The sequence below is a fragment of the Cebus imitator genome, unplaced genomic scaffold, assembly GCF_001604975.1.
Source record: "Cebus imitator isolate Cc_AM_T3 unplaced genomic scaffold, Cebus_imitator-1.0 Scaffold180, whole genome shotgun sequence".
Taxonomy (NCBI): domain Eukaryota; kingdom Metazoa; phylum Chordata; class Mammalia; order Primates; family Cebidae; genus Cebus; species Cebus imitator.
The window spans coordinates 1,393,566-1,411,574 of NW_016107495.1; the positions used below are offsets into that span (position 1 = coordinate 1,393,566).

Consider the following 18,009-nt stretch of genomic DNA (forward strand, 5'->3'; position numbering starts at 1 on the left):
AGCTAATGTTTTGTATTTTTAGTAGAGACGGGGTTTCACCATGTTGACCAGGATGGTCTCGATCTCTTGACCTCGTGATCCACCTGCCTCGGCCTCCCAAAGTGCTGGGATTACAGGCTTAAGCCACCGCGCCCGACCTTGAATTAATCTTCTTAAAACTTTAGTAACAATAGTGAAAAAGGAAGATGATAAGGAAACAGTTTGAAAGAAGAAAAATTTTCTAATCCTGTTGATTTGGGTGTTACAGGTTGCAAAATTAAATGATGCCGAAAGGGAACTTTCTGAAATATCTGAGAGATTGAAAGCCTCAAGTAAAGGTAAGTTTTTCATCAAATATTTATTAGTATACCATATATAGTGCTCTATGCTAGGCACTGGGGCTACATTGGTTAATAAGAAATATCATACAGAATATGTTGCCTTTTCACAGAGCAACATACCATTTTAGAACTAGAAAGAACATTATAAATCATTTGGTTTAATCTCTATATTTAATAGGTGAGGGCAATGAAGCCCATTGAGACAAAATGACTTCCCAAGGTCTCATGGCTATAACCTGTTCCTTATTCCTATTATTAGTGATGTCCTCTGTCCAGTTTTATGTTAGTGACTTTTATATGGAAACTTTGACTGAATTTTAAAATATTCAGGACCATCTTTCTAAATATGTGTTATTCTTTTCTTGGACAGTTTTATCAGAGTCGCCATCTCAGGATTCTTTAGATGCATTCATGTCAGAAATGAAATCAGGCAGTACATTAGATGGTGTGTCCCGGAAGAAACTTCACCTGAGAACTTTTGAACTGAGGAAGGAACAACAGAGACTTAAAGGGTTAATAAAAATTGTAAAGCCAGCAGAGATTCCAGAACTAAAAAAGTAAGTAAGTCTTAGTTATATCTGGAATTTTAAATAATTATGGTAGCATAGATAACATTTTCAATTATCGCTTTATCTTCATAAATAACCATTATAGAATACAACTATAATACAAGGAATTCTTTAAAGAATATATGTAATTTATATAATACAAATATAATACAAGGAATTCTTTAAAGCACAGAAGGCAGTGGTTTTATAGACTCATTTCATATTTGTGAAATATAGACTGTCAGGATTTTTGAGAAAACTATATTGATTTCTGATTCCTTGGAAGATTCTGAAGTTTTTTACTTAATCTTTTAGTGTAGAATAAACTCCTTTAAAAAGCATCATGCACAAAAACCTAATTTATCTAATATAAAAAGACCTCTGAGGCTGGGCGTAGTGGCTCACATCTGTAATCCTAGCACTTTGGGAGGTCGAGGCAGGTAGATCACTTTCAAGACCAGCCTGGGTGATGTGGCAAAACCCTATCTCTGCAAAAAATAAAAACATTAGCTAGGCATGGTGGAGCACGCCTGTGGTCCCAGCTACTTGGGAAGCCAAGGTTGAAGGATTGCTTGAGGCCAGGAGTTCAAGGCCACAGTGAGCTGTGATTGCACCATTGCATTCCAGCATGGGTGACAGAGGAAGTCCCTGTCCCAAAAAAAATTAAAATATTAATAAAAAGACCCCTGAATGATAAGTAGACAGCCAACCACCCAGGAGAAAAATGGGTAAAGGATGTCTACTCATAGGTCACAGAAAAAGAAATACAAATAGCATCTTTTATACAAAGATGCTCAACTTCATCATCATAAGAGAAATACAAATGCTACAACGTAATACCTTTTATTTATTTTTTTTTGAGATAGGCTTTCACTCTGTCACCCATCCTGCAGTGCAGTGGCACAATCATAGCTCAATGCAGCCTTGACCTCCTGGGATCAAGTGATCCTCCTGCCTCAGCCTCCTAAGTAGCTGGGACCACAGGCATATACCACCATACCTGATTAATTTTTAATTTTTTATAGAGATGGGGTCTTGCCATGCTGCCCAAGCTGGTCTTGAACTCCTGGCCTCAAGCGATCTGCCTGCCTCAGCCTCCCAAAGTGCTGGGATTACAGGCATGAGCCACCACACCTGGCCTTAATACCACTTTTATCTAAATTTGATGAAGATTAATTAAAGTGTGATTTTATACTGCGCTGATGAGGCTATGACAAAAAGGCACTTTCTTGTATTGCTCATTGGACAAATTAGTACATTCTCTATACAAGACAAATGGGCAGTCTCTATCCTGATTACAAATGCACATGCCCTTTGATCTATTTCATTTCTAGGAATTTGTCCCTCACATACTTAGGAAATGGTGTACAGCATTGTTTATATTAATAATAGTAAAAGATTAGAAATCCCCTAAATATTTGTCAAAGGGGATGAATTAAATAAATTATAATATAGCTACACAATTGAACACCATATAGCTGTTAAAAAAAAAAAAGAGGCAACTATATATAAGACATGGAAACACTGTCAAGATGAGTAACAAAAACAAAGTGCAGAACAGTGTGTATAACAGGCACTGTCTATAAAAAATGACAGTGAGGGAAGAATACATAGGTATGTAAGCCGTTGCTTATGTGCATAAGATCTGTTTAGGTTGGGTTTCCTAAAAACAGACTGAATCGGGGATTCATCTGCAAGTGATTTATTAAGAGAGTGCTCTCAGGAGAAATCTGTAGGGGAGTGAGGGAAGCAGAAGAGGGCAGGAGAAGAATCTGGGCTAAGATATGGTTTGAGAGCCCAAATGGCACCACAGATACCATGGAGGCAAGGTGCTTGAGTTTTATACCCCGTCCTTCCAGCCCTTCATTGGTCATAGGGTGCCCGACTGACTGGGGGGTGGGAGGGACTCACAGCATTTCTCCTGGGAAAGGTGCAGATGTGAGCCTTTAACTGCAGATGTCTGCAGTAGCTGTTTGGCCTGATAAAGGGAATCTGGGAGGGGTATCAATAGCATCTGCTACTATATCTCTGGAAAGATTAATTAAAGACTAATAATGTTGATTGCCGATAGGGAAGGCAACTGAGTGGCTGGAGGACAGCAATGGGAGGGAGACTTCAGAGTATATGTGCTTTATACTTGAGTTTTGAACATGTGAATATACTTTCAATTCTATTCAGATATACTGAATTTTTAAAAGGAAATCCTATACCAAATAGCCATACCACTTTAGGTCTAAATTTATTATAATATAGTTGCAGTTCTAGTTTTAAATAACAAATAACTGGAAAAAGTAAGAATCATATAAAATTTTGTTGCAGTAAAACTACTTGTTAATAAAAGTGGCTGGGGATGGTGGCTCACCACCTGTAGTCCCAGCACTTTGGGAGAGTGAGGTGGGAAGATGGCTTGAGTCCAGGAGTTTGAGACTAGCCTGGGCAACATAGTGAGACCCCGTCTCTACAAAAAATAAAAACTTAGCTGGGTATGATGGTGCTCATTTGTATTCCCCATTACTTGGGAGGCTGAGGTATCACTTGAGCCTGGGAAAGTGAGGTTGCAAGACCTGTCTCAAACAAACAAAAACAAAAAATAAAAGCAAATCTCTGCTTTGGGAAAAAGGAAAAAAAAACCATTTGGGGCAAGAATTAAAAAAATATGTCTCAGCTTCCTCCAGAGCCTCTTGTCCTGTCAGTCTGTGTGCTTGCCTGGCTTTTCCCCCTTTTCCTATATTCGATACTTGCCTAAATGTATATCTTCTTCCTTCTCTTTTCACTTAAGGGTTGAACTTTCTGCCTCCTACCCTAACCCCTGCAAGCAATCTTGATTGTGATTCCATCTTCTGCTTTTTCATCTCCTTTGAGCCAGTCTTTGCTTATCCTCCAGGCCAGCCTAGCTTTTTAATGTAGCTGAAAACATCTTTGTTGCTGTTGCTTCTGTCTTTCTGTGCCAGAGCCTTCCTCAGGCCTGTGGGGAAGTGTGTGAAGGATGATGATTTGACAAAATGTCCTTCACAGACAGGCAGGCAGCATTCTTCTGGTGGCCTTAGCAAGGGAATGGGTTTTATCTCTGGTAGGGAGAAAGGGGGTTGAGGCTGGATCTAAGAGTGCCGCTAAGTGGGTAAGACCTAGGTAAAAGAAGGCAGTAGTAGCAAGTGGGGCTTCAGGGAGGGCCAGGTAGCCAACATCTGGCTTGGGTCACTGTGAGTCAAGAGTGCCAGTACTGTCCTTGTATTCTAGTTTGCAGGGCTGTCCCATGGTCAATGTGAAGAAAGCATAGGGCTTTCTTTTTGGTCTAGTTATTCTGGGGTTTCCTCTGTCTCCTCATGCTGTATTCTCATTGTCACCTCTGCCTGCTCTGAGTATCTTGTCAACTCAACTGCCATCCCTTTTGTTTTTGCTTTGTTCTCCTCTGCCTTTCTAATTTCTACTGTCTTCTTTATACTCTTCCTCAGCTTTGCTGTAGCAGGCTTAGCTTTTATAACTATCTCCAGCCATTGAGACTGTTGACAGTCTCAGCAGTTGCAGTCTCTCACTATATCTTTGTCATTACTACATGGAGTATCCTGCATATTCTGCCCCCATCCCCATGTACACACATTTTTTTTTTTAACTTAAGTGCTCAGAGCTATTGCACTTAAGTGGGGGCTCCAGATAAGTAAGACCCACTTCAGAGGTTGGTGGAAAATAGAGCTTTATGCCATGGATTCATTTCCTGCTGCTTATATATTCTCCTTTGCCAGTGACTTTTGAACTGTAATAATTTCATGGTTATGAAGTCATGTAGCATGTTGCAAATTACTAGACTAAGGGAGCAGCCACATGATGCCCTTAATGACTCTGTGTCTATGACAGTCAACATGGTTCTTGTCTATTCAAACTGTTGGTCTGAATACCTCTTTCTTATTGTTGTATGCTTAGATATTAATTTTGTGGTAATTTTTATTTTGCCAGAGGTTTCTTTGTCACTGTCCTGGTATTTTTAGATAAAACCACGGACTCACTGGAATAGATGTGTATAATTATTCTTTCTTCCTAGGACTGAAAGTCAGACTGCAGGTGTAGAAAACAAAGCTAAAAAGCTTACATTGCCTCTATTTGGTGCCATGAAAGGAGGAAGCAAATTCAAATTAAAAACTGGAACAGTAGGGGTAAGTTGTGAGTCAGGGTGTTAAACTTTTAGCCCTTGAGTTATCCCTGAACTAATTTTTCTCTTTTCTTTTTTGAAAGCACAAATGACTCATTCCATAGTAATGTGAGAAAGGGTTGTGGGCTTGGTATGATCACATCTTTCCCAGAACTTGGTTCTTGGATTCTCTTTTTTTGAGACGGAGTTCCACTGTGTCGCCAGGCTGGGGTGCAGTGGCGTGATCTTGGCTCACTGCAACTCCGCCTCCCGGATTCAAGTGATTCTCGGCCTCCCAAGTAGCTGGGACTACAGGCACGCACCACTATGCCCAGCTAATTTTTGTATTTTTAGCAGAGACGGGTTTCACCATGTTGGCTAGGATGGTTTCCATCTCTTGACCTTATGATCTGCCTGCCTTGGCCTCCCAAAGTATTGGAATTATAGGCATGAGCCACTGCGCCTGGCCAGTTCTTGCATTCTGTTGCTCAGCTTAGGGTTATCATGAAATGGTGAATTGATTTCTGCCGATCAATTTGCAAGTAAATTATTTGTAAATTGGAATACTAGTTTATTAATTTTTCATGAATGTTGCATTTAAGAATGGGTCTCCTGCATTAAATGCTTTTCCTCAGGTGGATAGATGTAGTATTCAGACTCACCAACATTTGTTAAGAACACAGTGTGTGCACCTGCCTCTGCCATATGATTTTTCTTCATTTAATTCTTCCAACACCTGTGCTGTGTGGGAATTATTACCTCTTACAAATGAGGAAATAGAGAAGTTAAATACCAGTCACACCAGCATTATGTAACTAAGCTGGTAATCAGATCTAGGTCTGTCTCTTGAGTTTTATGATTTCCCTGCTATCCTACAATATATGTCTGTCTGTATGTTTTTGCTTTATATATATTCCTATTCATAGATTCAGCTTTTGAAAGGTTTTCATTACCCCTAACTGAACCTTGAGTATTAGTTTGCTAGGGCCACTGTAACAAAATACTAGGGATTGGGCAGCTTAAACAACAGAAAATTTATTTGCTCACAGTTCTGGAGGCTGTAAGTCCAAGATCAAGACACCAGCAGGGTTGGTTTCCTCTAAGGCCTCTCCTCGGCTTGCCAATGGCTGCCCTCTTGCTGCCTCTTCAGATGGCCATTTCTGTGCACTTGCACCCCTGCTGTCTCTTATAAGGATACCAGTCATAGTGAGTTAGGGCCCCACCCTAATACTGTCATTTTAATTTAATTCAATTTAATTTACAGTCTATTCTGAGGTACTGGGGGTTGGGACTTCAAACATGAATTTGGGGGGTAGGGGGCACAATTCAGCCTAAAACACTCTGAATTAGGGTAGACTGCCCTCTGGTGGCAGAGATCTGACGTCTTAGCTATGTATTCTGCATGAGTTATGGTTTACCTAACAGGCTTTTCAATCTGTTGTGGTGGGGTCTTAGGTTTTAAATAGAAAACTTCTTACTGAAAAGCCCTCCTTAGAGGATTGCTGAATTAAGTCCTATATTTAAAAGATAATGGGCCGGCGCGGTGGCTTACGCCTGTAATCCCAGCACTTTGGGAGGCCGAGGCGGGTGGATCACGAGGTCAAGAGATCGAGACCATCCTGGTCAACACGGTGAAACCTTGTCTCTACTAAAACTACAAAAAATTAGCTGGGCATGGTGGCGTGTGCCTGTAATCCCAGCTACTCAGGAGGCTGAGGCAGGAGAATTGCCTGAACCCAGGAGGCGGAGGTTGCGGTGAGCCGAGATTGCACCATTGCACTCCAGCCTGGGTAACAAGAGTGAAACTCCGTCTCAAAAAAAAAAAAAGATAATATAGGCTGGCGTGGTATCTCATACCTGTTATCCCAGCACTTTGGGAGGCTGAGGTGGGCAGATTGCTTGAGCTCACTAGTCAAGACCAGACCAGCCTGGGCAGCATGGTGAAACTCTGTCTCTACTAAAAACAAAAATTAGCTGGGCATGGTGGCCTGTGTGCCTGTAACCCCAGCTACTTTGTGGGCTGAGGCAGGAGAATCGCTTGAATCAGGGAGGCAGAGGTTGCAGAGAGCTGAGATCACACCACTGCACTCCAGCCTGGGCTACAGAGCAAGACTATGTCTCAAAAAAAAAAAAATATATATATATATATATATATATATACACACACAACCAAGTTACCAAGATAGGCTTTGGTTCCTTCCCTCTATTCCATAACTGTGATTAATTTTTTCTAATAAGTACTTTTATTGAATGACTTTGATTAGAATATCTAGGCTTATTCTTTAGAAATGCCTTTCTGTTCTTCAGGATCTATTTGACTGATTTACATGCCTTGTTTCCTTGAAATTACTTTAAGTCTCAAATGAAAGAGCAGCACAAATGACCCATTTCTGATTGTCTAATTTATTCCTTAGACGATTTTATGAACAATTAAAATCCTTTAATATCATGAGCTATAACAGGACAGAATTCCTGTAGCTGGCACTCATCTGGAATAACTGTTTTAGTTCCCTACCAGTTATTTTCAAGTGTTTTGTATTTAGTAATTTTTGACTCTAGGAACTAATAAAGACACTTGTTTAGGGTCCATAGATGGGTAAAATTTCATGTGAAAGTCCCACCTCCAGCAGACTTCTGTGGGGTTCATCAGTTCATCAGCCTAAAGAGGATAAACATTCAATGCATTTAGCTTGATCTCCTTGAAAAGATTTTTCTCTTGTTGTCATTAGGTAGAACTACTTGTTCATGGTTTTGTTTCCCTCTTAGAAGTTACCCCCCAAGCGTCCAGAACTCCCTCCAGCTCTAATGAGAATGAAAGATGAGCCTGAAGTAGAAGAGGAGGAGGAAGAGGAAGAGGAAGAAGAGAAAGAAAAGGAGGAGCATGAAAAGAACAAACTGGAGGATGGAAGCCTCAGTAGGCCACAGCCAGAGATAGAGCCAGAAGTAGCAGTGCAGGAAATGAGGCCTCCCACAGATCTCACACATTTTAAAGAAACCCAAACCCATGGTAATATCTTTCTTCTCCTTCCTGTGTTGTTCATTGGGCAATTACATTGATTGTGGATAGGTTTTAAAAAGCAAGGCCAGTTCTTGTCTGTGCATTTCACTTTGTATGTGATACTCTGAGTCTGTAGTAAGGTCTTCTCCCTTTGGCTTCCAGTCATTATTTGTCCTCATTGCAAATTAAGAGCAGTTATTTCCAGTCTGTTCTGGAATTATAGAAAATGTAAGGCTGTGGAATCTGAAACCATAGCTGCTGTGGAATAATCCTGAGCTGCTGCCACTGTGTAAGTTGGAAGGCAGTGGAATAGGGTAGATGATGGGGCCTGATCAGGCGGTCTCAGTATAAGTCAACCCTTACTAATTTTTTTCCCCCATCCCTGAGACAGAAGCCAAAAAGTTCTCAAGAAGGATCTTGCTTCATTCATTTTTTTGTTTGGAACCTAGCAGAAAACGTGACACATATCCATCCACTTCAGCAAATATTTGATGAAAAATGTTGAAAGATGGAATTGATTGATATATATATCAATTCTATATTTTCTATATATATGGAGAATATATGTATATTTTATAATTACAAAGGATTATATGTTCATTTTAGAAACTACAGATCACACATGAAAATCCAAAGGAAAAAAGATAAATCCCCACAACCCCACTCTTAAAGATCATTGTTTATCTTTTTAGTATCCTTTCATCCCATGTCCACCATAGGGGTTATTTTCCTGCTGGATGGCCAAACTGGTAAGCAAGGTAAAGATCTCAGAAAATAAGGAGCATGAGGAGAAACAATAAAAATTGGCATTGAATGTATGAGAATGCATGCATGTCTACTTCCAGAACAAACCAGGCTTGTTTACATAAAAACACCAGGCCTGGCCCTTCTCTTGACTCACCTTCATTTGTCTGGGAAACAGAAAAGTTACTGTTTCCTCATCCGTGAGAGGTAAGTATTCTGTATCTGCATTCTCCTTTTTAAAAAGGTACTTATGTGAGCTTGGTCTATGGGCCATATATTGCAAGGATGGATATAAACAGGTCAGCAGGAAGGGGAGCAATAAGTATTATAACTTTTTTTTGTTTAATGGACCAAAGTAAATATGTGTGTGTAAAAATAGCTTAGATTTTGAAACCTGGTTTATAAGATGAAATAGTAAATTCGGCTAGGCTCCGTGGCTCCACCTGTAATTCCAGCACTTTGGGAGGCTGAGGCAAGCAGATCGCCTGAGGTCAGGAGTTCAAGACTAGGCTGGCCAACGTGATGAGACCTCATTTTTACTAAAAAAAAAAAATTAGCCGGGCATGGTGGTACATGCCTGTAATCCCAGCTACTCGGGAGGGCTCTGAGGCAGGAGAATTGCTTGAACCCAGCAGACAGTGAGCTGAGATCATGCCACTTCACTCCAGCCTGGGTGACAAAGTGAGACTCTGTCTCAAAAACAAAACAAAACACAAAAAAGATTAAATAATTAGTAAATTTGCAGTGATGAGGGATTGCCCCAGGCCTTTCTTCCTGTGGTTTATTTTTATTTTTACTTTAATTTTTACTTTTATTGAGACAGGGTCTTACTCTCAGGTTGGAGTACAATAGTGTGATCTTGACTTCTGCAGTATGGAGTCATAGGGTCTCCCTATGTGGCTCAGGCTGGTCCCAAACTCCTGGCCTCAAGCAGTCCTCTCACTTCAGCCTCCCAAAGTGCTGGGATTATAGGTGTGAGCCACCATGCCCAGCTTATATATTGCTGTTTTATAACCTGTTTTTTTTCCCTATGCCTTAAACTATTCTTTTTAAAATGTGGTTTTGGAGAAGGACATAGTGGTTCATCACATGCATGTGCCATAATGTATTTAGTCAGCTCTCAATTGTTAAACATGTAGGTTATTTCTTAATTTTTGCTATTACAAACACATGTATAATAAATTTTGGGACCAGGCTGGGTGACTCACTCCTGTAATCCCAATATTTTGGGAGGCCTAAGCAGGAGAATTGCTTGAGCCCAGGAGTTTGAGACCATCCTGGGCAAGATGGAGAGACTCTATCTTTACAAAAAATTTAAAAAAAAAAAACAAAACAAAAAATGGCTGGGCATGGTGGTGTATGTCTGTAGTCCTAGCTACTCTGGAGGCTGAGGCAGGAGGATCTCTGTAGCCCAGGAATTCAAGGTAGCAGTAAGCTATGATTGCACCACTGCACTACAGCCTGGGCAACAGAGAAAAACCCTGTTTCTAAAAATAATAATAATAAATTTTGGTGGTCATCTCTGATTTAAAAAAATAAAATGTTCCAAGGAGTATGTACATTTTTGAGGCTTTTGGTAAGTTTGCTAAGAAGTTTTACCTCAACGTTTGCTAGTGTTTTAAGTGGAAAATTGGCGGTTTTCTGTAATACATTTGGAGCATATTTATTAAAACCGTAAGATTGGTTGAAGCTGATGATAATAAAACTGGCTGATTATGTACTTAACTTCTCTTTCTCTTGTTTTTGTTTTTTTGGCTTTCCATCATGAATTAAATAATGACAATATGCTTTGATACTGCTTTTTACAGAAAACATGTCTCAACTTAGTGAGAAAGAACAGAGTAATGATTATCAAGACAGTAGTGAAACCACTTCATCATGTGAGGGACCCTCAGGCAAGTACTACAGCAGCTTTTATTGCTGCTCTGCACACAGGTGACCAACTGGTTTCGTAAGGGAGGGGTTGGCACCTGACCTGAAGGCAGCACAGATGCTGCTAGGCCCCTGGACAAAGTTGGAATGTAAAAGAGGTTTGTGTTTGGTGCCATCCCATTTGCCTTTCTTTTACTCCTCTTCCACCTTCTGGGGTTCCCTCTCCCTTTCTCATAAAGCACCATGCCTTGATGCTTCCCTCTGGCTGTGCAAAGCTCGCCACAATTTTGCATCTCCCAAAGTCAAATGTGTACCTATCATAAGAGTGATTCCAAAACTATCTGAAAAGAAATTGTTAAAAGGACTGCTTTACTCTGGTTTTACCTGTAATGGTTAAACTGTGTACTAGTAAAATCAGCCTCTTTTTTTTTTTTTAACTTGTTCACATAATATGGTTATATTTAGCCTTAAGGTTTAAAAACTAGGGTTATTCATCCAGGAAAAATTTTCTCTTAGTATAGTTTTTATAGCAGTAGAAGGAATTGTTGAGAATTGCATTGTCATAAGCATCTTTTCTTCAGTAATTATAATGTTCTTTTAGGAAGAATTTTTCCTTTTTATTTTACTTATACTGAAAATAGCTATTACCAGTTTGTTTTTTTTTTCTTAAATTAGCATCAAAGAATGAATATGAGAAAAGCAGAGATGAATTGAAGAAAAAGAAAGTGCCTGGTCCAGGCAAAGTAAGTATTTCACTTGTCTGGGAGTAAAAATGAATCCCCTTGTCATAGACCACATCCAAAAGAGTGAATCTTTGGAGACTGACAGAGTTGCCAGCAGCCTTATCCCCCTCTCCTAGAAATCTAGATTCTTTGCTTTTCATTTTTTAATTCTCTGTTGTCTTTATCACTCTCTTCTCTATAACTGCTCACATATAAGCTATCTCTTTTATTAGTTTATGAATCTTTCTTTATATCCTAGTATGCCATATAAAGACATTTGAATAACATATTCTTATTTTCCTCCTTTTATTACACAAAAGGTAGAATGTAATGTACTCCATTCTACATCTGTTTTTTTGTTTTATCTTTATTTTTTTAAACGATTCATAAAAATTATTTTCTATCAGTATATTGAGAGCTTCTCACCCTATGGAGCACTTTAACCAGTTCCTTATAGATGAATACTTGGGTTGTTTTTAGTCTTTTATTACAATAATACTATAATGAACAATCTTGTATATGTATAATTTTACGTGGATATAGCAGGCTCCCAGAAGTGCCAGGTTATATCAGGAAGTCCCCAAGGCCACTCATAGGGTAGGTAATTCACAAGAGGACTCAGATCTCGGCGTATGATTGTACTTGCATCTATTATACTACAGCAAAAGGATTCCAGGCACCATCCGCAAAGGGAAAAGGAACATGGGGCAAAATATGGTGGAAACCTGGCACAAGCTTCCAAAGATGTCATCCAGTAGAGTCACACAGGACACGCTTACTTCCCCTAATAACAAGTTGTGGCAACACTTGTGAAATGTTGCTAACTAGAGAAACTCCTTAGAGACTCAGTGCCTAAGGTTTTTACTGGGGACTGATCATGTAGGCGTTTCCTGCCTGGAATCTACAAAATTCAGACTTCCAGAAGGAAGGCAGGCGTTCAGCATGAACTACATTGTTTATACAAATAATTTAAGTACAGTGAGCCATTCTTGTCAGTTAGAATAGTAGAAACCTTCCCCAAATCTAGATTCCCAGATGCCAGCCAAGAGCGAACCCTGCAAACAGGTTTTCTAAGGATAGCAGTCAGGCTTACTCTGTTAACTTTTCTAAACCTTGGTCAAAAGGTAAATGCCAGCCAGGCGTGGTGGCTCATGCCTGTAATCCCAGCACTTTGGGAGGCTGAGGCAGGCAGATCACGAGGTCAGGAGTTCAAGACCAGCCCAACCAACCTGGTGAAACCCTGTCTCTACCAAAAATATAAAAATAAGCTGGGCGTGGTGGTGCAAACCTGTAATTCCAGCTACTCAGGAGGCCAAGGCAGGAGAAATGCTTGAACCCAGGAGGCAGAGGTTGCAGTGAGACAAGACCGTGCCACTGTACTCCAGCCTGGGTGACAGAGTGACACTCCATCTCAAAAAAAAAAAAAAGAAAAGGTAAATGCCAGATTTCCCTTTCTGGGGGCTGTACCATTCAGCACTTAAACCTGCAGTGTGTTAACTGCCCCTTTTAAGGACTGTCACATAACTCATTGACTGAAAATCAGCTTGTGATGCTTTATGGAAAAAAAGGTTCAGAGAGAAAATATTCCCCCAAGTAGGGTAGGTTACTTATGTCAAGATCATTAATAGAAACTGTTTTCTCTTCATTTTTGTTTGCTAACAGGCATAAGGACAATAATTCTTAGAGTTAAAATTATTTAGATAGATAGATATACATCTATCTATCTTTCTATCTATATATATACACATACACACACATATATGTAATTTTTTTAAAAATAGCTTTTGGGGTTCAAATGGTTCTTGGTTACATAGATGAATCATATAGTGATGAAGTCTGAGATTTTAGTGCACCTGTCACCCAAGTAGTGTACATTGTACCCAATATGCAATTTTTTATTCCTCATCTCCTTCCCATCCTCCTCCCTCTGAGTCTCCCAAAGTCCATCATACCACTCTGTATGCCTTTGCATACCCATAGCTTAGCTCCCACTTACAAGTGAGAACATACGGTATTTGGTTTTCCACTCCGAAGTTACTTTAGTTAAAATAATGGCCTCTAGCTCCATCCAAGTTGCTGCAAAAAAACATTTATTTTTTATTTTATGTTTTCGAGGCAGGATCTTGCTCTGTCACCCAGGCTGGAGTGCAGTGGTGTGATCATGGCTCACTGCAAGCTTCAACCTCTTGACTCAAGTGATCCTCCCATCTCAGCCTCCTGAGTAGCTGGGACTACAGTTTTGCATCACAATGCCTGGCTAGTTGGTATTTTTTTTTTTGTAGAAATAGTCTTGCTTTGTTGCCCAGGCTGGCCCCAAACTCCTAGCTTCAAATGATCCTGGGATGATGGCTTTTACTGAATGCTTTGTCTGCATCTATTGAGATGATCATATGGTTTTTGTTTTTAATTCTGTTTCTGTGATGTATCATATTTATTGATGTGCATATGTTAAACCATCCCAGCATTCATGGTATGCAATCCTCTTGATCATGGTGTATTGAATAGGGTGTATTATCTTTTTGTGCTGTTGGATTCAGTTTACTAGTCTTTCATTAAGGATTTTTGCATCTGTTCACCAGGGATGTTGGTCTCTAGTTTTCTTTTTTTGTTATGTACTTTCCTAGTTTTTGTAAAATCAGGGTGATATTAGCTTCATAGAACGAGTTAGGGAGCAGTCCTTCTTTCTCAATCTTTTGGAATACTTTCAGTAGGATTAGTACCAATTCTTCCTTGAATGTCTGGTAGAATCTGACTATGAATCCATCTGGTCCTGGGCTTTTTTTGTTGGTGGTAATTTTTTTTATTACTGGCTCAATCTTACTGCTTGTTACTGGTCTGTTCAGGATTTCTGTTTCTAACTGATTCAATCTAGGAGGGTTGTATGTTTCCAGGAATTTGTCCATTTCCACTAGATCTTCTAGTTTGTGTGCATAGAGGTGTTCATAGTAGTCTCAAATGATCTTTTGTATTTCTGTGGTGTTGGTTGTAATGTCTCCATTTTCATCTCTAATTGAGCTAATACAGAATCTTCTTTTCTTGTCTAATCTAGCTAATGGTCTATCAATTTAGTTTATCTTCTCAAAAACCACCTTTTTTTCGTTGATGTTTTGTAATTTCTTTTGTTACAGTTTCATTTAGTTCTGCTCTGATCTTTGTTATTTCATTTATGCTAGCTTTGGGTTTGATCTGTTCTTTTTTTTGTTTTTGAGACAGAGTCTCATTCTGTTGCCCAGAGAGTACAGTGGCGCAATCTTGGCTCGCTGGAACTTCTGCCTCCTGGGTTCAAGTGATTCTCCTGCCTCAACCCTCCTGAGTAGCTGGGATTACAGGTGTGTGCCACCACACCCAGCTAATTTTTGTATTTTTGGTAGAAATGGGATTTAGCCATGTTGGCCAGGCTGGTCTCAAACTCCTGGACTCAAGCAATCTAACTACCCCAGCCTCCCAAAGTACTGAGATTATAGATGTGAACCACCACACCCAGCCTGTTTTTGTCTGTTCTTATTTCTCTAGTTCCTTGAGATGTGACATTAGGTTGTCAATTTGTGATCTTTCAGACTTTTTTTCCTCTCACTCTCTTTTTAAATAGAGCTGAGGGCCAGGCTCAGTGGCTCATGCCTGTAATCCCAGCACTTTGAGAAGCCGAAGCGGGTGGATCACTTGAGGTCGGGAGTTCGAGACTAGCCTGACTAACATGGTGAAACCTCGTCTCTATTAAAAGTACAAAAATTAGCCAGGCCTGGTGGCGGGCACCTGTAATCCCAGCTACTCGGGCGGCTGAGGCAGGAGAATTGCTTGAATCTGGGAGGTAGAGATTTCAGTGAGCCGAGATCATGCCATTAATCTCCAGTCTGGGTGACTGAGCGAGACTCCATCTCAAAAAAAAAAAAAAAAAAAAAAAAAAAAAAAAATAGCCAGGCGTGGTGGCGCATGCCTGTAATCCCAGCTACTTGGTGGCACAGGCCTGTAATCCCAGCTCAAATGATATAAAAATTTGTGTATCATTTGAACCCAGTAGGAGGAGGCTGTGGTGAGCTGAGATCACACCATTGCACTCTAGCCTGGGCAACAAGAGTGAAACTCCGTCTCAAAAAAAAAAAAGAAAAAAAAATAGAGATGAGGTCTCACTATGTTGCCCAGATTGGTCTTGAGCTCCTGAGCTCAAGCTATCCTCCTGCCTTGGCCTTTTAGAGTGCTGGGATTATAGGCGTGAGCCACCATGCCTGGCCCAAGACTTTTTGATGTAGGCATTTAGCACTATAAATTTTTCCTCTTAGCACTGCTTTTGCTGTATTCCAGATGTTTTCATAACTTGTGTCACTATTATTCATTTTGAAGAATTTTAAAATTTCCCATGATTTCATTGTTAACCCAAAAATCATTTAGAAGCAGATTAATTTCCATGTATTTATATAGTGTTTTGAGGGTTCCTTTTGGAGTTGGTTTCTAGTTTTATTCCCCTGTGGTATGAGAATTTACTTGATATTTCAGTTTTTTTAACTTTGAGATTTGTTTTGTGGTCTATCATATGGTCTATCTTGGAGGATATTCCATGCACTGATGAGAAGATTGTATATTCTGCAGTTCTTGAGTAGAATGGCCTATAAATATCTGTTAGTCAATTTGTTCTGGAGTGTAGTATAGGTCCAGTGTTGGTTGACTTTCTACCTTGATGACTCATTTAGTGTTGTCAGTGGAGTGTTGAAGTCTTCCACTATTATTGTGTTGTTTTTGTTTCCTAGGTCTGGTAGTAATTTTTTTTTTTTTTTGAGATGGAGTCTTGCTTTGTCACCCAGTCTGGAGTGCAGTGGCATGATCCATGATCTCAGCTCACTGCAACCTCCGCCTCCTGGGTTCAAGCAATTCTCTTGCCTCAGCCTCCTGAGTAGCTGGGATTACAGGCATGCGCCACCATGCCCCGCTGATTTTGTATTTTAGTAGAGATGGAGTTTCACCATGTTGGTCAGGCTGGTCTTGAACTCCCAACCTCAGGCGATCCGCCTGCCCTGGCCTCCCAAAGTCCTGGGATTACAGGCATGAGCCACTGCACCCAGCCAGTAATTCTTCTATGAATCTGGGAGCTCCAGTTTTAGGTGCATATATATTTAGGATTATAGTACCTTCTTGTTAAGATTGCTTCTTTAATATAATTGCCTCTTTGTCTTTTTTTTTTTTGAGACCGAATCTCACTCTGTCCCCCAGGCTAGAGTGCAGTGGCAGGATCTCAGCTCACTGCAACCTCTGCTTCCTGGGTTCAAGTGATTCTCCTGCCTCAGCCTCCCAAGTAGCTGGAACTACAGGTGCATACCACCACGCCTGGCTAATTTTTATATTTTTAGTAGAGACGGGGTTTTGCCACATTAGCCAAACTGGTCTTGAACTCCTGACCTCAGGTGATCCACCAGCCTTGGCCTCCCAAAGTTCTGGGATTACAGGTGTGAGCCACTGCACCCAGCATGTGATTTTTTTCTTTTTTAAGTGGCACATTTAGACCATTTATATTCGGTGTTAATATTGAGATGTGAGGTACTGTTCCAGTCATCATGTTAATTGTTACCTAGATACTTTTCTTTCTTCATTGTATTATTGTTTTATATGCCCTGTGAGTTTTATGCTTTCAAGAGGTTCTATTCTGGTGCATGTCCACCTTTTGTTTTAAGATTTAGCATTTCTTGTAGGTCTGATCTGGTAGTGAGAAATTTCCTCAGCATTTGCATGTCTGAAAAATATTCCTTTTTCATTGATGAAACTTCATTTTGCTCCATATAAAATTCTTGGCTAACATTTATTCTGTTTAAGGAGGCTAACAATAGGACCCCAATCCCTTCTGCGGTTGTAAGTTTTCTGCAGAAAAATTCTTGTGAATAAAACAATCCATCTTTTCTTTGCAGCATCCTCCAATACTTTCTTCCAAATATCCTGAAGATGACCCAGACTACTGTGTGTGGGTCCCACCTGAAGGTAAATTGTTTTTACTTTTATTTCCTCTAAGGTTTATTTATTTATACTTTTGAATAGGTAATAGACATTTAAGATTCGAAATAAGAAAGCTACGAGAGTATGTAGTGGCAATTTGTATATCCTTTGTGGATCCTTATTCAAACAAACAACTGTTTAGAAAAATTATTAGATAATTTTGAATACTACCTGGATATTTGATGATACTAAGAAATTACTGAGTTTTTAAAAGTATAAATGATATTGAGTTACGTTTTTTGGAAAAAGTCCTTATCTTCTAGGAATAGATACAGAAGTGTTCATAGATGCAATGTTATCTGGGCTTTATCAAGTCTAAAGAAAGGAAAACAATTCTGCTGTGCTTCAGTTTTCAATTGTTTTCCTCACAAGACAACCAATTGTTATTAGTTTCTTATGGATACTTGTATATAAAATGCCAATTATAGAGGTGCATCTATAGAAAAAAATTCATAAAAGTTAACCTGCTGAAACAAAGGGATAAACATTTTAGGCCGGGCGCGGTGGCTCAAGCCTGTAATCCCAGCACTGTGGGAGGCCGAGGCGGGTGGATCACGAGGTCAAGAGATCAAGACCATCCTGGTCAACACGGTGAAACCCTGTCTCTACTAAAAATACAAAAAAATTAGCTGGGCATGGTGGCGCGTGCCTGTAATCCCGGCTACTCAGGAAGCTGAGGCAGGAGAATTGCCTGAACCCAGGAGGC

General features: G+C 39.9%; 1 protein-coding gene across 1 annotated transcript in view; it reads left to right on the top strand.

The window, feature by feature from the left end:
- The window catches only part of LOC108315945 (solute carrier family 4 member 1 adaptor protein), a 29,322-nt gene that overhangs the window by 10,519 nt on the left and 794 nt on the right, over positions 1–18,009 (top strand). The window contains exons 7-13 of the mRNA XM_017545629.2: positions 248–317; positions 691–877; positions 4,905–5,016; positions 7,758–7,998; positions 10,542–10,628; positions 11,281–11,348; positions 17,219–17,288. Coding sequence (XP_017401118.1) covers positions 248–317; positions 691–877; positions 4,905–5,016; positions 7,758–7,998; positions 10,542–10,628; positions 11,281–11,348; positions 17,219–17,288 — 835 coding nt within the window. The remainder of the gene's footprint in view (positions 1–247; positions 318–690; positions 878–4,904; positions 5,017–7,757; positions 7,999–10,541; positions 10,629–11,280; positions 11,349–17,218; positions 17,289–18,009) is intronic.